Source organism: Danio aesculapii, chromosome 16 (genome assembly GCF_903798145.1).
Source record: "Danio aesculapii chromosome 16, fDanAes4.1, whole genome shotgun sequence".
In the NCBI taxonomy this organism is placed as follows: domain Eukaryota; kingdom Metazoa; phylum Chordata; class Actinopteri; order Cypriniformes; family Danionidae; genus Danio; species Danio aesculapii.
In genome coordinates, this window is record NC_079450.1 from 31,193,499 (window position 1) to 31,219,902 (window position 26,404).

General features: G+C 35.2%; 2 protein-coding genes across 2 annotated transcripts in view; one reads left to right on the forward strand and one right to left on the reverse strand.

The window, feature by feature from the left end:
- kcnn4 (potassium intermediate/small conductance calcium-activated channel, subfamily N, member 4) overlaps positions 1–26,404 on the forward strand; it is a 55,338-nt gene that overhangs the window by 10,067 nt on the left and 18,867 nt on the right. Inside the window, exons 2-5 of the mRNA XM_056475548.1 lie at positions 743–838; positions 10,431–10,885; positions 12,212–12,347; positions 23,372–23,482. Of these exons, the coding sequence (XP_056331523.1) occupies positions 743–838; positions 10,431–10,885; positions 12,212–12,347; positions 23,372–23,482 (798 nt within the window). The remainder of the gene's footprint in view (positions 1–742; positions 839–10,430; positions 10,886–12,211; positions 12,348–23,371; positions 23,483–26,404) is intronic.
- Positions 19,833–26,404, reverse strand: part of si:dkey-79d12.4 (zinc finger protein 865) — a 32,139-nt gene continuing 25,567 nt past the window's right edge. The window contains exon 6 of the mRNA XM_056475546.1: positions 19,833–19,988. The gene's annotated coding sequence lies outside the window, so the exon portion shown is untranslated. The remainder of the gene's footprint in view (positions 19,989–26,404) is intronic.

Sequence of the window (26,404 nt, forward strand, 5' to 3'; positions counted from 1 at the left end):
TACTATTACATATCAGGCATCCCAAGTTCGAGTCCTGGTTTGCAGTTTCCCGATTCCAAGCCCCCATCTGTCTCTCTTTCATATGCTGTCATTATAGGTTTGGATGTCTATTAGACATCTGCTTGGTGGGATCATACTTTTTGTTATGACATTTGTAATGCATTTCGCTACATATTTTTTTGTGTTGTATTATTTTAGTGGCATTGGTATGGAACGCCTGCTAACAGAACGATCTTCCAGGCATAATTTAAGCACACTATTCTCTTGGAAAACTGGTTATGCAGGAAAATTGGCTATTTATGCTAGTTTTTCCACATTTTGTCTCCCTCCCCTTTGTGCTGCTCACACTGCCTACGGTCATATTGCATCTTTCCACATCATTTAGTGCATAATTAGCGCCTGTTTGAATAATGGATTTGAGTTTTGACCTCTAATGGCTTGATTTGGATTTTCATGCACTATCCTAGCATGCTGGTATTTTTGCCATTAGAAAAGCCTCCAGTCTTAAAACAGATCCTTAAAAAATGTTAAATTGCTGATTATGTCATGCCTTATTCAGTAGGAGACATTTTATTTAAAGCAAGTTATGAATCAGAACAATAGTACTTAAGTTTAAGGTTGGTATTTCTATTAAATGTTCTAATAACTGCTGTTTTTTTCAGTTTTCACTTTGAAAAGTAGTATAAGACTGTACATTTTATTGTTATTCAGTCTCATTATCTGTTTTTTCTGTTCTCTCCAGGGATCCATATATGCCCTCTCCATAAACGGTCTCATTAGTTTCTCCACTGGTTGTCTGCTCATTCTCATCATCGCCTTTCATTATAAAGACATCAGAGTGAGTTTTTTTCTTGTTGTTGCACAAATCTGACTGTGAATTGAATTGAATGACTGACCATATTAACCATCTTAATCCTTATTATGCATTCAAAATCTGTGTACTGCTTTTGCATTCTGGGTCTTTTTGAAACAAAGATTATAGATTTTTATAAAACAGCCAATTTAAGCACTCCACTGGCTTCCTATTAGTTTTGAGTTTAATTTTAAAATTACTTACTTATTTACATCCTTAACTGAATGGTCTGTGTCTTCAATATTTGTCTGAAATTTAAATTAAAATTTTAAACTGTGCACTTCTTTGACCTCTGAGATTAAGAATGCAGAATCCCTGACTGTTTTTAAATCATTACCTAAAACTTAATTTTGGAGGATCGCTTTAATGTGATTTGAGATGTTTTTATTATCTTGGTTTAGTTTTGCTGTCTAGTTTTTATGCATGTATTGTTGTGTGTATTTTTTAGCTTTATTATTATTATTAATATTATTATGGCAGCACGGTGGCTCAGTGGTTAGCACTGTTGCCTCACAGCACCTCACCGAGCCCCAGCTGGGTCAGTTGGCATTTCTCTGGGTGCTCCGATTTACCCGCGGTCCAAAGACATGCGGTATAGTTGAGTAACCTAAATTGGTAAATAGTGTATGTGTGTGAATGCGAGTGTGTATGGATGTTTCCCAGTGATGGGTTGGAGCTGGAAGGGCATCCGCTGCGTAAAACATATGCTGGATAAGTTGGCGGTTCGTTCCGCTGTGGCAACCCCAGATTAATAAAGGGAATAAGGCGAAAAGAAAATGAATGAGTGTATATTATTATTCATTCATTCATTTTCTTTTCAGCGTAATCCCTTCAATTATCAGGGGTTGCCACAGTGGAATAAAATGCCAACTTGTATTTTACGCAGCGGATGCCCTTCCAGCCACAACCCATCACTGGGAAACACCCATACACTACGACCAATTTAGTTTACCCAATTCACCTATAGCACACGTCTTTGGACTGTGGGGGAAACCCGAGCACCTGGAGAAAACCCATGCCAATATGGGGAGAACATGCAAACTCCACACAGAAATGCCAACTGACCCAGCCTAGGCTCGAACCAGCGACCTTTTTGTGTGAGGCAACAGCGCTACCCAGTGCACCACCGCGCCACCTATTATTCATTCATTAATTCATTTTCTTTTCAGCTTAGTCCCTTTATTAATCAGGGGTTGCCACAGTGGAATGAACCGCCAACTTATCAAGCATATATGTTTTACACAGCGGATGCCCTTCCAGCCTCAACCCAACACTGGGAAACACCCATACACACTCTTTCACATACATACACTACGGCGAGAACATGCAAACTCCACACAGAAATGCTAACTGACACAGCCGGTTCCCGAACCTTCTTGCTGTGAGGCGACCGTTCTACCCACTGCGCCACCATGACCCCCCTGCCCCCCTATTATTATAATCATTATTATGTATAATAATAATACAAGTTTATTATTATATATATATATATATATTTTTTTTTTTAATAATACAAGTCTATTACTACTACTATTATTATTATTGTTATTATAATTAAGACTTTTCAACCAAATTCACACTTCATCAGCAGTGTGGATGTTTCTGTTTTTATTATTCTATTGTTTAGTTCACCCCTTTTTTATGAACTGAAATACTGAGAAATGTTCATAAATTTCTAATTAAACAGGAACCACACCATACTGTGACTAATTTGAGCTGAAACATTGTTTTCAGTATTTTTTGCAATATTTATTAAAAATGTTATTTCATTATAGGATTGTTTACAATTTATAAGAGCAGGTAATGTTCCAATTGCCTGTCCTAACCCAAATTGCCTTAATTTTTTCCATAGAATGAATGGGATGAACACAGTTATTTTGAATGACGCTGAATATTTTAACTCATGGTTGCTGAAAGCAAACTTAAACTTGAAATGAAACTTTCACTTTGAGATGGAGAAATGGGTGTACAAATACATTAATTAGCGAAAATTTGCGAAATATCTATATGATAAACAAAACAACCAATAAATCTTAGAAAAAAATGTATTTTGAGAAAAAAATACTGTCATGGTTTACCTGCCCTTCACTTGCTCCAAACCTGTTTAAGTAAAAAATTTTAACAAAATAAGATATATTGAGAAATGTTGGAAACTGGTAATCATTTACTTCCATGGTATTTTTATAGTATGAATACTATGAATGCCAATGGTTACAGGTTTTCAGCATTCTTTAAAATATATTCTTTTGTGCTCAACAGAAAAAAACAACAACTAATTATTAAATGATTATTTACTCTCCCTTAAACACTTAAGTGAATGTAATTTTTGAATGAACTATGCTATTAAAGCATATGAAAAGTTACAATAAGCGCACATTATAAAGTTTAAAGGCACAAATTGCCACTCCTATGGTTTCAAAAGCCATATGATTCCAATCCTTTTGTCTGACAAAAAGAATTGTGTTTGTACATATTATGAAAAGTAAAAGAAAAGTACAGAAATATAGTCTTTAAAATATGTAGTAAAACATGTTTTATTAGTTCCTTTAAGAATATTTTAATTCCCTTTAAGTGTCTTCTAGTGTCTTCTGTTGCAATATCTTACTGATTGAAAGGAAATTTGATGTGTTGTGTTGACAGAGAGCATACCGTGTGAGCACACACTAACGTTAAAATGTTGCTAGCAATAAGATACACTGTTGGGATATGTTTATCTTATGATGTGTCATGTCTTGTCCCTATAAGAGGTGTTAAAGATCAGACAGAAGATCAGACAGTAACTCAATACATTAGGACTCAATATATGAACTCAGCTTCATAATGGTAAATATGGCAGTTTCGACTACAGTTCTTCACTGTGGGTGTACATGTACTGTATGTTGGTTTGGGATAAGTAAGAATAACTGAAAAACAAAAAACTGATTGAGGCCAGGGGAAAAAACCTGACTGAATATTATTTAGCCACAAATTCAGAAAATGTTTGATGGCAATGGATCTACAAGTGCACTATGCAGATAAGAAGGGTGAAGTTTATCTAAACTCGTCACACTGAAACAGCAAGATGAGGCCAGAGGGACCATAGGTTTTTAAAGATGTAAAACAAGGCACACTTCACCCAGTTAAATTCTTAGTGTGAACTTAACTGAAAGCAAAGAACAAACAGGAACAGAATAATTTAGAATCAAAAACATGGGAAACTGAGTAAGAATGAAACGAAATATACAAACTGTCGTCTGTTACTGTTTACAAAGTACATAGTGGAAATGATTGTTTGAAATGTATCCTGTTTGTTACACAGTTCTTATAGTATGATCTTGATTACCTTAAGATAACTTTTGACCTTGATCATTGTATATATCTTGTAAAATATGTACATAAAAAACAAAGCACTAAAGCATCTTTTTTTATCAACAAAGGCTTACTGAAAAGCTTTTTTAACCGCATGTCATGACCATTAACTAAAATCAAAGAACTGTGAAACAAATCTGTAAGACTTTTATACACAAATAGATTATTTGTTTTTAGAAATGAAAAAGATAAAGGTACACTGCCGGTCAAAAGTTTGGGGTCAGTACAATTTTTAAATGTTTTAAAATAAGCTTCTCCTGCTCACCAAGGCTGCATTTATTTAATAAAAAATACAGAACAAATTATACAATTGTGAAATGTTATTGCACTATGAAATAACTGTTCAAAAGAAGTTTATAATTTAATTTAAAAATTTATTCCAGTGATTTAAAGGATGAATTTTCAGCTTCATTACTCCAGTTTTTAGTGATACGATCCTTCAAAAATCACTCTAATATTAATTATTATGATATTACTTATTATTACTTATTATATTACTTATTCTTATTATTAGTAGTAGTATTAGTAGTAGTAGTATTAATGGTAATAGTAATAAAAGCAATAATGACTGGAGTAATAATTTCATTTGAAACTACATACAATAAGAAAGTAGTTATTTTTAAATTTTAATAAATATTTAACAATTTAACATTTTTTTTACATTTAATAAATGTCGCCTTAATGAACAGAATACTTTCTGTAAAAAAACATGAAAAAGGTGGTAGCGTATATAAAAAGAATTGAGGAGAATCCTTTACTGCCATGCATAATCTGAAATTGTGTAATCAATAAAAAAGCTGTCTGAATATTTTAAAAGGTAATATAATTTTATTTAATTCCAAATACTTCATTTTTGGATTCTGATTATGTAATCCTGCTATGTATCATCCCAGAACTGGATGGGTCAAAATGTGTCAAAGACGAGAAGTCATATTATTGTGTATGCATCAATTTTTATTTTAAAAAATACACACAAAGCACAGTAAAGGGCACCTATGATGAAAATCATCTTTTCATGTAATCATGTAAGCTGTTTGGACAGAACTGTATGATATAGTGTGTCCACAGTCATATTGGAGTAATAGAAACACAATAAGTCTCTTTTTTAAAATTTCCTGATGTTAAAATTGGATCCAAATCCCTCCTATTTTGAGGCTGACCGCAACGTGACTTAGTGCAGTTTCCCCGCCCACCGAATTGATTGACAACCGCTTATTAACAAATCTCCGTAGTAACGCGTATGATCATATCAGCAAGATAGGACGTGCGCAAAGCTACCGGGATTAAAAAATCTGTTCAGCTCTCTGTGATCATCAGGGGCGTTGCTAGACAATAATAAAAAAAAAAAAAAAATATATATATATATATATATATATATATATATATATATATATATATATATATATATATATATATATATATATATATATATATATATATTTGTATATTTTATTTATTTTATAAATATTTATTATAAATAAATGTATTCTTGTTATTATACAATTATTATTCTAAATAATCTTAAATGTAACTGGAAAAGAATGTTTAGACAAAACTGGAGTGATGCTAAGATCATTTAAGAAATCTTTTGCATAAATATTAATTTAATTTGAATGAAATTCTATAGACAATTCAATAAAATACAAATAAAAAGATGTTTTATAGATTTATCTGTTGTCTTAGACTTGACACATGGCAGATAATTAGGTTTATTAAGTCTTTAGCTCCCTGACTCCTCATCCCTCCTTTTTGCTTCATTCAAAAAAATCAGGAGGCATGCTTAGTAAGATCACCGTCATATTGTTTAAACTTTAGTTTTGTCAACTAGCTAAACAAAAAAGGCTGTTACGCAGGTTTTACAACGCATGAGAGACGCGTCACAAGTAAGTAGCCTGCTTTTTTGGCGCGCATGTTAACTACTGGGACTCGCACCGGCAGAAGAGCAGCGCTTGAGAGAGGCGCACACGCGGAGAGGCGCAATTTCTCTGCGCACACGCGGAGATGCTTCAGTATGCTTTTTTATTAAACACACTGCTTTCACCAGCTTTGGTTTGGTTGCACATAGAGAATATCGTTTTTATTTCGGAATCACCACTCTTAATAAATACACATGCATATGAAGTAAATCATATATCAATGCATTTACTGGGGCACTGGAGATTTTTACTGTGGCACGTGCCCCAGTGAATTGGGTCTAGCGACGCCCCTGGTGATCATCATCAATTGTGATCAAGAATGAGTTTTACAATATTTAGAAGATTTTTTAAACAGTGCATGTTTGTTATGTATTACTGCGATTTTACTGACTTTATCACCTCAGCCGCATGTCAGTACAATTATAAAAGAAGACACTTCACTCCCGGTTTGTGGACGTTAAATCAGGTTTATTTTGTACATTAACACTACGGATATCCATACAGCAGTGGATATTAATCCTGTCACATTAGCCATGCAAAAACAGTGCAAAGTTAAATGTGTGCGCTGTGTGTCCACTGTGTGTGTGTGTGTATGTGCGTGCGTAAACTTAACATAACGACATTACATGTGACTCATCATTGCAGAAAGGCTTGAATAAACTCCACCAATACACCAAATAATCATTGGGAAAGTTCTTCAAATAATCATTGTAGTATTTCTCACAAACAATATGTGAGATCTGCTTTCTTCTTGTCTGTCACTGTGCTGTTTATCTGACGTTGCCAGAGATGGAGACACTCTGACAGGCACGTGGGAGCGGTGGGCGGGGAGAACTAGCATTAAAGGCACAGGCAACAAAAACAGCTACATGGTGTTCAGAGCAGAAAATTCCAATATTCTAAAATGTATAATAAATAATCTGATTTAAAAAAAACTGTAAAAAATTTAAGCTGTTTTTACACTGCTTTAAAGTTTTGATGCCTCAAATCCTCTTTTCATCTTTGACCCACATATACATTAGTGTAACAGAACAGAGAACTCCTTTCATGTGAATGTCTGTCTTCTGCAATCTGATGTGCTTTGAGAAAGCCTGACATTTGGCCAAAAGCTTAGTCTTAAGTGCCTCAGCACATGTCTCCATCAGACCACTCTGCCAAGACATCACCTGCTTTTACACGATCTCACATCTCCAACAGTTCACCCCAACCCCCACCATGCTCCCTGCACCCACAAACCCTTTACTGTTTTCCCATGGGACTCATATTGCACCCATCAGTGGCCCTCATCCTAAAAGTTAATCGCTCATTCTCTAAATTTCTGCAGCACAATTAACTGACTGTAACTGTAACTAACTGTATTCCAGATGATGCTCAAAGATTCTGATGTTGTTTCAAAAGTAGTGTTCCGTATTGTTCTAAGCAGTGTTGATTCCTATCAAATAAGGAACTTGTGCAAGCACATGTTGCGTATATTCGGTTATCAGCAGCATACAACAGGCTAAACCCAAATATATGAACAAAATCAATATTTATATTTATGAATTATTCAAATAGATATTATACAGGGGTGGACACAGCTATTTCAAGGGGTAAAAACAAACACAATACACTCATACAGTAGAAAGAATAAATTAAAGAATGAATTAGAGACAGTTGAACACATTTTTTTTAAAGAAAGCTTAAGAACCAAAGCGATAAGATGTAGCATGTGTATGTTATATCATAATCATAATATGTAACCTACTAATTCAGACAACTAAAGTCATTGAACACTTACAGCTAGTCCACACCTAAATGTTTGTATAGGTCTACTTTAACCTATACTATATGGTATGTTCATGTAATACTAGCACAGATTAAAGCATAATAGATGACTCTTCATTTACAAATATATGCAAATCCTCACTGTATTTTCTGTGTCGCATTAAAAAAACTGTTGCAAAATGACAGCATTTCTATTTTATTATGAGACTAAAAGTCTTGCGACAAGTCATTCCAAAAATCATGGCGATAGACACTAGGTTTACTCATATCACAGTTGACACTAGGCATGGGCCGGTATAAGATTCTGACAGTATGATAACCTTGGATAAAAACATCACTGTATCACTGTATTGAGATTATTGCTCTAAAATACGTTCTTTTAAAATGTCTGGTTAAAACACACAACTTTTTCCCTGTTTAAAAACAATATATTTTATTTTTTGAAAGATTTAAAATATTTGGGAGCAGTAAACATGTCAGGCTAAATAATTCAAATGAATCATCGACTTCTGCTGTTTTAGTTTTAAAAACACAGATTTCTTTACAATTTAAAACGGCATCTTTTGATGTCTTTTCTGCTGGAGATACTGTTTTCCTAAAAAACAAAACAAAAAAATGTAAATAAAAAATCTTACACATACCTTAGAAACGGTATTACAGAAAATTTTGGCGGTTTTAAAACCATGACTTTTCCAAACAAACCTTTGTTCAAACAAACTAACAACAAACCGCGGTATACCTTGAAAACATTTATCATCCCATGCCTAGTCGACACTATTATTTTTTCATTGATGGAGACGGATACCTCCTATATGCAGTTTTAATTTGGTATAATGATATTAATTAAATGAATTATAAAGGCCAAATTCAGCACACAGTTTGTAAAAAATATGTTCTGTGCACAGGCAAGCAGATCCCACAGTTTGAACACAAAAGAATAACAAAGTTTCTGATAAAACCAACTCCTCCCATTAAATGGATGGATGTGGATAATGGACAGTGGGAATTGTGCCGTTATATTTGATGTGGTACATAAAAACCCTTTTTGTCTTCTGCTATGAAATCCATAAAAAAATGTTCATCTTTTTTTTGCCACTGAGGTCTAAAGATGATCTGAGTTGTGGAAACTGGAACAACTGTGTTGGAGGAGTTCTAAATGATGGACAGGAGATTTGGATGATTATGATATCATTGGTACTGATTTTTCTCAACATGATCCAAGGAATGTGTCAAGACCAGTTAATGCATTGCAAACTATGAATTTCCTTTGGGGTTTACATACAATAACATAACTCTAGTTCAAATTACTCTCTTTCTTAATAGATTATAGTACAGAAATTTCTGTTACAGTGAAAGTATTGTACTGATTACATGCTCATTTCAAGTTTTTGTGCCTATTTTTGTCACAGTCAGTTGATTATTCAAGACATGTTTATAATTATCTCTGCAGTGAATCCCACATTTATATAAGTATGTCACTATACCAAAACTTTGCAGCATGAATACAGCGTTTGTTTCTAGTAGCATCATAAAAAAACAGACCTTCAATTCAAAATCTAAATGGATTCTAATTCTTAGTGGGAGCCCTAAAAGTGGTCTCTTACTTCAGTTTTTTGCGAGCTCACTCAGTCCCATTATAACCAATGAAGCTCTCTATACTGTCTATGGATCTCTTATTTACATTTTGTCTACACTGTGTTGTTTTAATAAGGTGAAGAATGAGTATGCAAGACTTAGTACTGAACAAAACTAGTGTCTTGGGTGGTGAGTAGATTATGCCAATTTGAACACCTATGATTGGCCAGTGCATTTAAAAGAACAACAGATATGCCTGTGATTGGCTGCTTTACTCAACGCTACATGTGATGTTGTGAATAGAGACTTCTGATGCACTTAAACACAAATACACACTTGAGTTTTTGCCAATTCCGTTTCAGCAATTTGCAATTAATACTGCATCAACTGAGGGTCATTTGGTGTAGGACCAGACCTAGTATAAAATTAAATGGTTAAATGTTAGTGTGAGCCTTTTCTTTTGGCAATAGCCTCTTGAATGAGGAAACCTTTTAAGTGCTGAGTGTCAAATGTTTTCAGATCTTTCAGCAGCTGGAACCAGTACAGTAAATGCAGTGGAAAAATGTAGACAAATTACAATTACAATCTAATTTTGTTTCATGTATTCCTCAAACTGCCGAGCGCAATCCAAGTGGAGTGTTGATTGATATGGTGTTACTCATTTTCAGCTCGAAGTCATGTTTAATTTTTTTGTGTGTCGTGTAATTAATGAGGCGTTCATGTGTGATTTATGGCTCCGAGTAGTTTCACTGACACACTTGTCCTTCACAAGCAAAACAGTTTACAGCTGGACGTCCTATCAGGGAGGGCAGGGCTGTGTTTGTTTTGGCTCGGCTGTTCCAGTGAATCAAGAACGTCTCGCTGGCTCTCTCGTCTATGCCATACTTTGTTAATCATTGCTTCCTTATGAGATCAATCAAGTGATCCTCTTGTTGATACACATCCTGCCTCTGTTTTTCTTTCCTCTCTTCAAGCTTTTCATCATTGACCACAACCAGGTGGACTGGCGCATTGCCATGACCAGCAACCGGGTGCTTGGCATCTCCCTGGAGCTTATGGTCTGCGCCATCCATCCCGTGGCCATCTACCTGAGGCCAGACGGGGAGGACAAACACGGGAGGAAACCGGAGCAGAATTCGTCAACCCCACTGTGCTTGTCGTCCAGTCACAGAGAAGTCATGCTGGATGTGGAGCTGCTGCTGTCGGCCCTCATGTTCTTGAGACTGTATCTGGTGCACAGAGCTGTCCTGTTACACAGTAAAGTGCTCCTCAGCGCCTCGTACAGGAGCATCGGCTCCCTCAACAACATCAACTTCACCTTCCGCTTCGTGCTCAAGGTGTTAATGAACAAATATCCAGCCCGAACGCTGCTGGTCTTCATTATGTTCTTCTGGCTCTCTGCATCTTGGATGCTGCGACTGTGTGAAAGGTACAGAATGTGCGATTGCAAGCAAACACAATTGCAACAATATTTTTGATGGCTTTTCCATTGGATTCCTCATTAGAAACAGCTCATCAAGTGTTAGCACAACGCTTCTGATGTTGATGGTCAATTTAAGTTGTTCTTACAAACTGATTTATTTTAGAAACAAACACATTGTTCATTGGGACTGGTTCATTATTGACTTTCAAACAGTGCAGTCTGGTTAATGTTTCAAGGATTAGACAAGAGGCCTGGGTTTTTACCCAAATCTGGGTCAACTTCATGTCAACAGCTCCTTTAAAATTATATTTACCCTGTAAAACCCAAAAAGTTAAGGTAACTCAAGCCTTTTGAGGAAACCGATTGCAACAAACCATTTAAGTTCAAAAACTAATCCAAATGAGTACTGTGAACTTAATCCATTTGAGTAAATGAAGCAATTTGAGCACAGTAAAACCCAATGAATGAAGAGAACTCAAACCAACTGAGTACTGTAAAACTCAATAAGTTAAGGCAACTGTTTGAGGAAACCGATTGCTATAAACCATTTGAGTTAAAAATTTAATCTATATGAGTACTATGAACTTACTCCATTTAAGTTGAAGTAATGAGGTATTTAATTAACTCATTATCTTCAACGCTGAGTTCAAAACTCTTTTTAAATGAGTAGAATTAACTTTCAGTCAATTTTGAGTTAACTGCACACATTTCCTTTGATAAAGCTGACTGTTGGGTTTACAGGTTACCAGAACAAATCATGACGTGTTCAATACTTATTTTACCTGCTATTTATATCAAGATTAACTGACTGATTGATCCACAGATAGATTGATCCTTGTCAAAAAGTGATTAGTTACTTTAAGTGAGTAAGCCCATTGCCTTAAATGTAACAAGTTGATTTTACTTAGAAATAAAGTCAGTAAACCCATTGTGGAACTGTGAACCTTAACTTGGAACTGCCAATTTACTAACTTAAAGTATATATAATAAATATATATAATAAAGTCAACTAATCGGTTTTTACAGTATATGTAGAAAAATGCATGTCCATGTAATATATTAAAATGCCCATGAAGTCATGCCTTTTTAAAATGTAATTTACTTACATTAAATGAGGCTAACTCGCATATAATTCTTTTTGAAAGAAATAAATACTGGTGTAAGTGAGCAAATTAGATTAATTGAACTAAAAAAAAGAAGAAGAACAATGTTTTAGCTTATGTTATTGTTTGCTTTTCCCCCTCGTGAGACTCCCTGGTTGACAACCACTGGTATATGAAGATGTTTTGAGTTTTGTATACTCTCACAGTCACTCTCTGTCTCCACCTATAGGGAGAAGCAGGTAGACACAGGTGGCATGGACACAGCACTGTGGCTCATCGCCATCACCTTCCTCACAGTGGGCTATGGAGACGTGTCCCCTCACACCAGCTGCGGAAAGGTGGTGTGTCTCTTCACAGGCGTCATGGTAAATATAACTCTAACTTTTAGCCCTGGTTGTACTGCTGTATCGGTCTACAGATGCTGAAAACATCATTGCATCTCTTCTGTGCAGTGTGGTATTTGTTTGAGAAGAAACACATGGCTTTCTAATGAAAAGAATCAAGTCTATTGTTTTAGCAATCCTCATAGCTTTGCTTTAGTAAAGTAATAAATATACATTTAACATTGTCATATAAACTTTTAAAGGGGCCATATACTGCATTGGTTTGCAGTTAAATTGTTCTCTGATATCTACATAGTAGGTTTATGGCTTCGACAAGTTCAAAAAATCCCGGAAATTGTTTTATAAGCTCATTTATTACTTCATAAAATACCTATAGAATCAGATGGTCCATGACTGACCAAATATGGCTCGTGGCGTGAATATTTATGAGCTCCGCTATGACGTGCTGCTGTTACAGACACACACACACGGAATGATGTATGCTGAACATGGACAAATATAAATCCAATCAGAGTAACGTTAATCTATGTTGCTCACCAGATCTTTTGTGGATAACGGCTGTTATAATTAAACTTGACAAGAGAGAGGGATAGAGATGTATGGCGTTGTATTTTGAAGCTATAGTCAAAGAAAACACCGCCAGGAAGTAATATCAACCTTTGCATGAACATATGACAGTTGAGCTGAATGATTTGACACGATTCAGCAGTGTACGTATTGATGACATGGCTTCTCGTCAGGTCCGGATGAACGACCTAAATTAGGCTTACATGCAAATGCAAAGGGCATGACCCATGAGTCTTGTCACAGTTTGTTTTGTCTTCTGATTGGCCCACTGTCCACCGGGGTTTTACACTCGTGGAATTTACATGAAAATGAGGAAACAGTGGTGTCTGAGGCGCACAGTATGCCTATTTCCATAAACTGATCTGTTATTATTCTACTATGCCTTGGTATACTCAGATTTTCATTATAGGGCACCTTTAAACTTTTTGCTGTAGTTCAAACAGCAAGGAATGGCATAAACAATTCTAAGGTCGTTGGTTAGATTTCCAGGTAGTATTCACATAAATAGTCAAACATTTGATGATATTTGCAGCACGGTTAACACCAGACAATGAGCAAACTGAACTGAGGGCAGTATTTACAGAGTGAGGTCATTGATCAAAACTAGGAACAGGTGAATGAAATGAAACAATAACTAGCAATGATGAAAACATTCTTGGAAACCGTGATAGCAGAAAGAAAACACAGGAAATGATCCAAACAAAAGCTAATGGATCCAAACAATAACTAATGTACTTATAACTTCTGTTGATATAAAAGCTTCTTTTGTTTAAATATACCGTCAGGATTTACTATATAGGCTGGGAAACATTAATGGAAAAGCATAGATCCAGGGATTTTTTACTGTATCAGATGGATTTGCAGTAGTATCCTTTTTTTAGATGCAACAATAAACGGAAAGAGAGTATTTAAATTAATAATGTGATTTGTGTTAATCAGTTATTTACATCATTACTTAATGCCTCAGACTAGCATGTCTTAAAGGCACAGTATAGAATGGCAGTTTCCATATGTGCCTGTGTGTGTTTTCTGAATGAAAACTATAGATTCATTCAGTGCCAGCAAGAGGAGCTTTTGGATATCCAGCAAAGAAGTACTATGAAAGATACACTAATATAAAATTCTTCATTTTGAATGAGAACATAATCAGTGATTTGTTAATCTACATGATAATTCCAGTACTCACTCAGAAGGTTGCAGAAGTTCCTCGTCTATCGCCAATTGCAATTACTCCACAACACTTTCTTCCATTTCATTAAAGCAGCGCAGTCCTTTCTTTTTCATTTGGCCATTTTAAAAGCTGCGTACGGAAGGATTATGTCCTCCTATTGGTCAGTGTCACCCGTGTGAGGGTACCTGCCGGGAACAACGAGAATAAATTCAGAATGCACATGCAGTTTATTACAAGAATGGTCAGGCAGGCAACGGTTAACAGGGTCAAACAGGTACATGGCGAGCAATCCAAAGTCATGGTCAAAAAACAGGCGAGTTGTCGGTACAGGCAGCAAAGTATCAATAGCAACCAGAAGACAAGGCGAGGATCAAACACAGGATAAACTAGACAAAGAACGCTCAGAAATTTTACACTAACAGATAAACAAGACTCAGCAAAGATGTGTGTGTGTGTGCTGTTTATATATTCCTTGAATCAGTCCATGAATAGTTTCAGCTGTGTGTGTTTGCAATTAGCAGAAAACCGGAACAGGTGTAAGTGTGTGGTGCATGACAGGATTTGTAGTTCCTTTGGTGGCAGATTTGTAGTTCTCCAGTGATCTGTATGGAGTTGATCGCTAATGATTGTGACAGAATCAAGTATTCTGAATGGGGTGTCAAGGTATGTTTTGTTGTTTGTCGCAGATCCACATCTTTCTTGTACACATCCTCGATAAGGCTGGGTTTGTAGTACAGGTCACCTTGCAAACATCTGACCTAAACTCTTCCCTAAACCAATTATTAATGTTTTTAAAAGCAAACGTAAGAGAAAAGTGTAACGTGATCACATAGTTTTACCTTGATTTTACATTGCGTTTAACTCATAGACAGGTTAAAGATAGCTGAGGCAAACATATTCAATTACAAATCATAGACACTGTTGAGTTGTTTTGTTGTATTAACACAGATAAGTCACCCTGCAGTGGGAGACCACATGGGAAAACTAGGTTGCTGTTGGCAGTGGTGCTAGTGAGGCCAGCAGGTGGTGCTCAGTCTGCGTCTGTGTGAGTCCTAATGCCCCAGTATAGTGAAGGGGACACTATACTGTCAGCCTTTTGGATGAGACGTTAAACTGAGGTCCTGACTCCCTGTGGTCATTTAAAATCCCATTCTCGTATAAGAGTAGGGGTGTAGCCCTGGTGTCCTTGCCAAATTCCCTCCATCGGCCCTTACCAATCATGGCATCCCAGTCATCCCCATCCACCGAATTGGCTTTATCACTGTCTCTCCACTCCACCTATTGCTGGTGTGTGGTGAGCGCACTGGCGTCGTTGTCCTGTGGCTGCCATCACATCATACAAGTGGATGCTGCACACTGGTGGTGGTGTGGAGAGACCCTCCTCATGATTGTGAAGCACTTTAGGTGTATGGCCACACAATAAATGCGCTATATAAATACACATTACATTACATTATATTATTTGATGTTATGCAAAGAACTGCACAAAATAATTCTTTATTCGTTGATAATATGCTCTTGTAAATATCATTAGTGTGAAAAAACTGTTAGGATTATACTGCCCATAGCATTAATTTTACCTAGGACCTGCAATCAAACATATGTTTAATATGTTGCTGAGTAAAATATGTTTCAGCGTGATGATGTGTATGGTTAGTAGGGAGAGTGGAGCTGGTCTTTTGTAGTTATTTGAATTGTGGGCAAAGTATACTTATATGTACACTTGTGAGAGGAATGATGAATGATGAAAGTGCATGGTAATGTCAGGTGTAAACAGGGCTTCTTATTTACTGGTTTGTTTAATGAGTGAGCCAAAAAGATCTGAGATTTAAGAATTAAGCCAATGAGCCAGTCAGTGAATCATTTAGTCATTAATGAGCTCACAACTGATTCCCTCACTTATGTCTGTTTCTGGCAATGTCTGATTACATATTAACTGGAAACTCTGTTTAATCAGTTAATAATGTTTCATTTAAACCTAACATTTACAGTTTTAAAGCAAAGTTGGTTTCCTAAATGCACCTGTCTATTTTTTTACATTGGTAAATTAGTCAATTTATCTGTAATAATTTCTGTCGCACTTTACAAAATTGTTTCATTAATCAACAAGAATTTATTAGACCTCCTGATTTCCGCAATTTAGGCTCTCTTTCACAATTTAAATCCAAACTCAAAACACATCTGTTTAGAACAGCTTATTCTCTTTAACTCGACTGCATTTTTTAAAATTTGTACTATATTCTATTGACTTTTATTGTGTTTTTATGTGATCTGATTGTAATAGCTGTCTTGTACGGTGACCTTGAGCAAAGAGCTTAGAATGACCAAGAGGCGACACTCAATAGAACGTTCCATTGCAACAGCAGCGCCCAGCAACAGCCCCGGATTCCGCCATTTTGGAGTGAAAGCGATCAGCTGTCCTTTGGATCTTATTTCTGTTGCGATGGCAAGCAGCTGCTTTGTTTTTTATTTCTTTATTTTAAAAGGGCATTAAAGCTGAGATACAAAGTAAAAAGACGACAATACAACACTTACTATCACAATCATCAGCACTTTTAATAGTTTATTTTACAGACTTATAATATGCTGTTGTTCTATTGGAGTTTTCATTCCAAAATGGCCGCCGCGCCATCTAGTGGCTGTTTACCAAATTGCACTAAAGTGTCGCCTCTTGGTGATTCTATGCTCTTTGCCTTGAGTGTCAAGAAAGGCGCCCTTAAATAAAATGCATTATTATTATTATTATTATTATTATTATTATTTATTAATCATAGTTCTACATTTACTAATGCATTATTAAAATCCAAAATCATGCTTGTTAACATTAAAACAGTGAACAATTTTATTTCCATTAACTCCTTAACTGTCACCATCCACATTGTGGGATGCTTTAGTTTATTTCATTGCAATTAAATCCTTATCTAATCATGAAAAACTATATATCATCAGAAAGCTCCAACTCTTCTGAATACACATTTTACTGTTGTTGTTTTTTTGTTGTTTTTTTATTATTTAGGAAGAGTAACAGATCAAATGTACTGTCATCATTCAACCTGTGAGACCATTTGCGGTTACATATTACATTAACTAACATTAACAAAGATAAATTGTATTGTTCATTGTTTGTTCATGTTAGAAAATACATTAACTAACATGAACTAAAGCAACCTGATTGTAATGTGTTACCGTAATATCTGTTTCCACACACTGAGAGCTTGTGTGAGCTATGAGATCCACAGATATATTTTTGTTCAGTCCCAGCTGTTCTCCCACCCATCCTGACAGAGGCACTGAAGTCCAACTGAGATTTCAGTGAAGCTGTGCTGACAGGCTGACACACTGATGAAGATTAGGATTTAAAGTCATGATCGCTGACAACTTTCATAAAGACTTTCATCAAACGATTAATGACCACATATTGAAAGGTGATCTGAAGGAATGAGGTGCATTTGAACAAATATCCAGCAACTAATAGTTTGTCATTTATTGTACACCACAGAAATTCAATCTTTAAAACACTATGAAGATATTAGTGCTTTTAATATCAACCTTCAGGGTTTGCGCGTGTGTGTCTGGGTGTATCTGAGCATAGAGTTCAGTAAGTGGAGGAGGGAGGGAATGATTCAGTGAGATGATACACAGATTGTTTTGTCTGTAAACCAAGTACTTTGGTTACACCCGTACAAGATCATTTAAGAGCAAAGGATTGAAAATAATTGATATATTTTTCTTTCATGTCAATCATTACAATTAATTATTTATTTTTTTTATAATAATAAAATATGAATACTGATCAAATAAATATTCAAATATTATATAATATGTTCATATATTGTTATTTATATAATATTAAATATTCATATCGACATAAAAATAATCATAATAATAACTTTACTAACATAATAATAATAATAATAATATTAATAATAACAATAATAACAATAATAATAATAACAATAATGATAATTATTATTATTATTATTATTATTAATAATAAAGTTATTGTTAGTAAAATTTCATTGATTACATAAAAGAAACAACAAAAATGTTATCTATTGGCCGTAATGTTAATTTACTAAAACATTAATAAAAACATCCGTAGATGCAACTGACAGCTGAACATTTTTACCATTAACAATGATTAATAAATACTGTTAAAAAAATTATTAAATAAATTATACATCCATATACATACATATAAGTAAATATATACATCATATAGCTTGTTAGGTTTAGGTCATGTGTGTTTATGCGTAATTAATTTTAACAATTTTTTATTATATATGTCACAATTACCAGTGATCTAACCCTTTTAGATCACTGGAGAACATCTTCACTTGGACTACAATTCTGCCACTATATGAACTACAACTCCCTTTAGGCACCACACACAAACACACACACCTGTCCCAGTTCTCCATCGATTACACACACAAAGCTGGGAGCTACTCAAGACTGATTACATGAACCAAACAGCACACGCACTCACAGACATTGCTGAGTCTTGTTGGTGTTTATCTCCGGCAACATTTCTAAGCATTTATACAGTCTAGTCTTTCCATGTATCAATCCTTGCCCTGTTTTCTGTGTCTTGATTCTTAGCTGTCTATAGCATGACTATTTTCATGTTTAGACTATGACTTTGGATTGCCTGTATGCTTCTGTTTTGCTTCGTTGTTGACCATTGCCTGCTTGACCATTCTCTGTTGAATAAAGAGCTGCACGTGGCTCTTCAACCCCGTCATCCAACACCGTTGTGTTACAGTATACATGCAGTGAGAGACAGAGTAAATCTTCGTTAACACTACAATCAGGACTTAATTAGTTATGATTAGTTACTTACAGTACAATGAGCTATAAATGTGTTATGGTATTTGTTTGTCCGTGTTAACATTTGTTACAATACAACGTCACGTCAGCGTTAAGTAATATTAACAATTATTATTAATTATTAAACTAATTTGTATCTTTAATTATGAATTTAGCATTGATTCACATTAATAAATGTTTTTAAAAGTATTTTTTTATATAGTTAAAGATAATTCATGGAGTTAAAGGCATAGTTTGCCCAAAAATGACAAATTCTTTTGAAACCTGTAACCATTGACTTCCATAGTATTTGTTTTTCCAACAATGGATATCAATGCATTCTTCCAGCATTCTTCAAAATATCTTCTTTAGTGTTTAACAAGAAAAAAGTAAATCATAAAGGCCCAGAACCACTTGAGGGAGAGTAAATAGTGAGTCCATTTTATCTCTGTGTAAAGCATACCTTTAATTATTGTCACCAAGTGTAATGTAATTGTAAAGTGCAGTATCAGTGATGGTTCACTGTGTGGGTAAGATCATGTGCCAGTGTGTATTTCCAGGCTCAGACAGCTGCATCTGCACAGGACTGTCCGCCCTGCTCCTCTCTCCATCCCTCATTTCCGATCAGGCCAGATAAGCGGGCAGGATAGGAGCACGAGGCTCACACGACAGGAGCACGGGGCTACAGCCAAACCCAGACACCTCCCTGACACAGTGGAAAATAATCCTTCACTCCTCTTTCTCTCCCGCGCTCCCTGTTTTTATAAGCTTTCCCCTTTTTTTAGGGAAAACTTTCCACCATTGCCATTTTTAGGTGGTTTATAGCATTTGGCGCCACTAGATCAAGAGGGTGTGCCAACCTGTGCCCAAGACTTGGAAAACCAGAGGAAAAAAAAGTTTCCTAATCCAGTTGGAACAGTGGACGCGTGTTGATTAGTGAGGGATTGCCTCTCACCTGTAGTTCACTCAGCAGGAGTGTTGCCTCGTGCAAATGCCTTCTTTCTCCACATAAAGATGAGACTTTAATGACTTTCCGTTGTCACGAGTCCATTTTCAGCTTCCATTATCACCTGTTATCCATCAGGTCGAATTATCTTGTCTTGCATGTCAACCCGCTGCAATGAAGAAGAAAAAAGAAGATATATAAAATGGGTTTTAAGTATTAATACAAAAACAATATATGCACAAAAATGAATGACTTAACGATTGTCTAAATAAGACACTCAGTTAAATGTGATTCAGTATTTGTTTATATAGCAAATAGTACGGTGGTCAGGAAGTGCAAAACAACATTACAAAGTGTGAAACACTTTTACAAAGCTCGAGACAAATGTACATTTTGAAAAACGTTTTAACCTATCAAATGACACAATTACATAGGAAAAACAATTTTACCAAGGACGAAACTAATTTACATTTTAGAAAAAAATTAACAAGACGCAAAACACTGTTAACAGTCCCGAAACACATTTACAATGACAGATTCCTTATGGAAAGGGAATGTACCACACACTGGAAAATATCAGCTCGTGTGTGACTTTGTAAACCAGGGGTGGGCAAACTCGGTCCTGGAGGGCCGGTGTCCTGCACAGTTTGGCTCCAACTCTAATCACACACACCTGTTTATAGATTTCTAGTGATCTTGAAGACACTTATTAGCATGTTCATGTGGGTTTGATTAGTGTTGCAGCTAAACTATGCAGGACACCGGCCCTTCAGGACCGAGTTTGCCCACCCCTGTTGTAGACCAAGGTTACCATAAGTCTACAACTATAAAAATCATGGTTTGACCAACTGCGATAAAACATTAGAGCTATTCTGAGAAAATATCAGCGTGAGAGTATGTAGAAACATGTAAACGTAAGTACGATTGATACTCGCGCTGAACCTTTTGAATGCTTCACTGTGATTGGATCACAAGCCTGTCATATATTTGCTAGTTTTATAATATGTCATTATTTTTATAATTATGTCGTAAGCATTGGATTTTTCTTTGCTGCTGCTATGTGCTTTCATTTTCTCCGCACTTGTTCAGGTGAGGGATTGTTTAATAAGAAACCCATGGCAGAAAAATATTTAAAATCTTAATGTTAAAAAGGAGTCATAAGTTTGATTCATCCATGTTGTAAGGAATGTCCTTAAATAATGTACTTATTATTGTCTGCAAGCATCAGTGTTTATTGAGATTGAAATAAGAGAGAAAAAAATTTAAATTGTAAATATCGTTGAAATATCGTTATAGTAACACTTGTGACTGCTGTGGGAAATAACGCTTGTCGTAGATGTCACGGTATGACTGATCGTGAAGAAACATTTAGTCTGGCACATTTGTTACCCACATTAGCCACCCATCTGACATTGTGAGGTCCGTAACCGACAATTAAAATCGTGTGATCTGACCGGGGCTTTAGGCCTATAAGTAGGCCCACACGGAATCTGCGCGCGCAGAATTTAGCAGATTTTTAGCTCATCATTAATTCTGTTTATTTACTTGTGTAAATGTATATTGATTAAGTTTCTAAATTAATTACAGTAATATTATTGACTAATATGAAAATGTTCATATGATTTATTTACAATACAGTCTGTAAAGTTGTATTTTCTGTCTTTTAGTAGATATATTATATGAGAGACTTGCTTTGTTTACCAAATAAGTGGATCTTATTGGATTTGCATTGTAAACAGTAAATAAAAGTTAAAAAGGTATTACTTTTTATTTAATATATTTAGTTTTTAGTAACAATACTCCTAAAATAATTACACATAAATCCGCAGATTTTTAACACAATTCTGCGCAGAAATAGCAAAAAATGTCCGCAGATTCCGTCTAACTCTACCTATAAGTTACTTCAAAAACTAGCCGTTACTTCACTTAACCAACAATAATACAAGTTTCTGGCACCGCAGCATCTTGTCATAGTTTATTTGTTGATTTTATTCAACAAAACTAGCATAAGCCTAGAATTTAGTGCAAGTTGGTGCTTCTTTGCCTTATGGTCAATGCAGTAAGTGACTTATCATCAATAACGTGACTTTAGCACAAAGCTCGTAACACAAAAACGTAAAAAAAACGAAATCTTACCCATCAAATGTTATGCCTTTATGCTTTGTTTTCTTTGTTTGCTCATTACTTCACCCATACGCAGCGCAAAACTCCAGCATGTTCAGATTGGCTTTAGTCTTGCTTAGTACGGTTGAATGACATTTGTACTGGATACACTGTACAAATGAGGCAGCGCTATTGACGCATGCTCAGGATCCATAAGGGATATCTAGTGTATATATCTATGGCTTGATATATTTGACTTTTTACTATTTCTATATATCATGCATTGCATGTGGAATAATAAGAAACTGCTTCTTTAATATTAATATTTTTATCCTATAAAGGCTTACATTCCAAAACTCATTTGTATAATATATTAAAATACATATTTTGTCATTTGGAATACAAAGAGTGTAAATCTCTTGTTGCCCTACTGGTTATAAATGTGAAATAATTTTATGCTTAATTTCTTGAAATAAAAAAGAGAGAAAATATAGTCATTTGAATGAATAACTTCAAGATATTCTTTGAAAAACTTTCTTGATTATTCGGTTTGCCCTTTACCAAGAAATCTTAGTTTAAATGTATTGATTGATTTCACTCATTTACTGACTTATATTTCTTTAGCAGTGTATACCTTTCTGTATCTAATATGATTTCCAGAAAAGTCCCTTTATGGGGTGTGGACTGTTCAAAAGATGAATGTGTATCTCCATATATTACATTATAACACAGTGGAATTCACACTGTCTGCCAGCGGAATAAGAGATCATTTAGGGAGAAACTCTTGTGAAAAATGATGGTAGTATTAAAGATTTTGCCCTTTAAATTGATTAATTCTGGCTTACTGCAATGATTGACTAAAGGGGATTTCTGTGATTACACTTCATTTTCCTTGACTGCTGTGAATAATCAGCTATACGGAAAAACTCTAGGCCTTTGAGGTGTTTTCAGCAGGTTTAGTCCATAACATGAAGCAACCTTAAAACAAAATGATTAAACCACTGCATGCTAACTCTTTCTTTCTCTCCATAACAACTAACCATCTCTCTGTTTTTCTCTCTTTCTTTATCTCTCAATCATTTTTTCTCTCAAATTCAACAAATTAAGGAGCCCAGGTAAATGAACTGTTCAGTCTATTACATGGAACATTCATCAGAATGACTTTTTTCAGTGTTCTTCCATGTCATGCTTATTTCTATTGCATTTTAATTGTATTTATTGTTTTGAAAAAGTTTTCTACATTTGAAAAGAAATTACATTTAAAAAATACTGTCATATCATATATATATGCTGTATATATAGAATGTAATTGTAATTTATAAAACTGTTGCGAGTTGTTGTGTGCGCTATCTGCAAATCATCAACTCTGGATGCTTTATTTCTGAGTATATGTTTGGAATAATGAGACAGATGGTAACCATGCTTATGTCTGTGTGTGTTTGTTGTCAGGGTGTGGCTTGTACTGCTATGTTGGTAGCAGTCATGACTAAGAAATTGGCACTTAACAAAGGAGAGAAACATGTGCATTTCTTCATGATGGACATTCAGATCTCAAAGCGGGTAAGAACACAGACCTCCATATAAAACACCTCATAAAACCCACTCTCATTCATGTCTTCATCTGGGTTTTTCATGTTGTGCTTAACACAGATTATACCATTTTTAACCTCAGGTAAAGAAACATTTCACACTTGTAATTTAAAAGCGGGGTGAGAAAGGTTATGAAACCCAATTAGCAATGCTTTGTACTTGTTGTACAGATATAAAACAGTAAAGGGTTAACGTTAAGAAAAACGAAACAAAATGATGTGCCTTTGTAAACTAAAGAAATGCTATATCTTTCTATTATTTTCCTCTCTATTAACAGAGATTTTACAGGTGTGTAATGTCTGTTGTTAAAGCTGCCTTTTCCTATTAATTTAACATTAACACTATTTATATATAAATTAGCGTTTAATGACTGGAAAAAGGGGCAACGCGGTGGCACAGTGGGTAGCGCTGTCGTCTTACAGCAAGAATCTTCCAGTTGCTCCTGTTTCCCCCACAGTCCAAAGACATGCGCTATTGGTAAATTGGGTAAGCTAAATTGTCATATGCTGTATATGTTGGCAGTTCCTTCCGCTGTGGCGACTTCTGATTAATAAAGTGACTAAGCCAAACACAAAATGAGTGAATGAATGACTGAAAAAAATTTGAAATACAGTATAACATCAAAATGTCTTTTGTGGTGTTGCGTTGCTTGTTGCATATTAGCATTGTTATATTTGACTATATAATATTGCAAATAACATGCTCTCACGTGTTTTTTTATTTATTTGTTTTACATTTTGGAAGGAGTGAAATGAACATATGTGGGTTGTGCTTATTCTCTTAATAGGTGTGTTTTGAGTATAACGTGCATTAAACCAATGAGAGTCTCCTCTCCCATTCCCTTCAAGAGTCAGTTGCATCTTGTCGTGGTGCATTTGCTATTTACAAGGCAGACTTTGTAAGTGGAAAACTGAAAAAAGAAAACAGTAAAACAGACTATCTGCAGCGTGAGGATAAAGAACGAGCCTTCTCCATTCAGCCTCTTTACTTTCTCTTTATTTTACTTTTACTCTTTACTTTACTCCTTTACTTTTGTGGATAAGAAAACGGTGCTGTACCCACTCCACATCCATTAGCCTACATGTTTAATTTCGTTTGTTAAATGCAAAAGTTTTTGCTCTTAGTTTTTTTCTATTTAACTATTTCTAAATTCAGATCTTGTTTCCAGCAAACGAATAAATAAAAATAATAATGAAGTGTGGTCAAACAACTCAGTTATATCCAAACACGTCTTATTCTTATGCACCATATGGTGATGCATAGATCTTAAAAACTCGACAGGTGGACAAAACTAAACTTCTTTTTATTGAAATAAATATAAACATGCATATAATAATTAATACTACTAATAATTATAACATTATAATAAAAATCCTTTAATTTTTCCATATGTAAAGACATTTGTGTATGCATAGGCGCATAACTAACGCGCTCTGTGTTGGACTTTAGACCAGCTTTTAGTTGGCCAGTGGTGCAGTCAATTTCAGTTCCTCAAAATAGCAATGCGCCAACAATGCGCCTAACACACCTCTATTTTAGACCAGCACTCCAATGAGTCCACAAAGTGGCACAAATGGATTTGCTGTTTAAACAACGTGGTGCAAAACATAAAAATGACTGTTGTGCTGGTCTGAAAATAGCAACAAATCACGCCATACACATCTTGCGCCTTATTGCGGCTGAAGTTATTTTGATTGATCAGATATACGTAAATATGTTTTGAATGGCATTTACACTATCCATTTTCACAATATCATAGCTATTTACTTAGAGTATATTTATGAAGTGACCAGTTGTAAACAGTCCCTGTATTAATGGATAGTTTGAATAGTTTGACTCTCTGAGGATCACAGTTGAAGAATGGCAGAATTAGCTGAGTCAGAAGTCTGAACCAAACAGAACTGACTTCACTGTTTCTGCTCTGATCCCAAAACTAACTCCAGCATATTTAGATGCCAGACACTACTAATTTCAAACAGGAAGTGTTCTATGGTCAGATTAAACACAATTAAGAGCTTTGCACACAGGGATAAAAAGTACCCCATGTCCACAGTTAAATGTACCTTTAGATCTTTCATGTTGTGGGTCTGTTTTTCAACCAGACCATCTGGACTCGTATCTTGTTCAAATACATGGCATCACATTCTATCGAATACCAACAGTTAAACAAATCTTAACCTGACAGCCTCTGCAAGAAATCTTATCATAGGCTGTGGTTAAATGTTAAATAAGACAGCAGTTCAAAACAAACCAAAATCAGCACAAAAATGGGTCACTAAGTACAATAGTAAGGTTCTACCACAGTCCCCGACCTTGAACTCTTTAGAAAATGAGTGAAATCTCTTGGAGAGATTAGATATGGAAAAATCATCAGCTTCATAGAAAAAGAGTTAAAAATGTTGTTTTGGAAAATGAAAGATGCAAAAACTACTAGAAAATAAGCACCAACATGTACTGGAGAAAAAGATTTATTTCATAATGACACTTTTGCCCATTTTCATTAGTTGTAATTGTTTAAGTTAGGATCTAGACAAAAACTAATGCAGATTTATATCGACAACTTTCTGTTTATAATCACCAAAGGTGCCACAACTATATGAGGATGTGCAACACAGTTATTATTTTATTTTTTTAAAACACTTGCTTCATTTGTCCAGAATATCACACAACACACATGTGCATTAATGGATATAACTTAAACTCATGGTTTACATGAGTAGATTTTTTTTTATAATTATTTTTTCAGGGTTTTTTCACCTTTATTTGATAGGACAGTAGAGAGTATTGACAGGAAAGCATGGGGAGCAGAGAGAGGGAAAGGATTGGCATAGGACCGCGAGGCAGAATTGAACTCGGGTCGGCGTGAACACCAGAGTGCATGTATCGACGCAC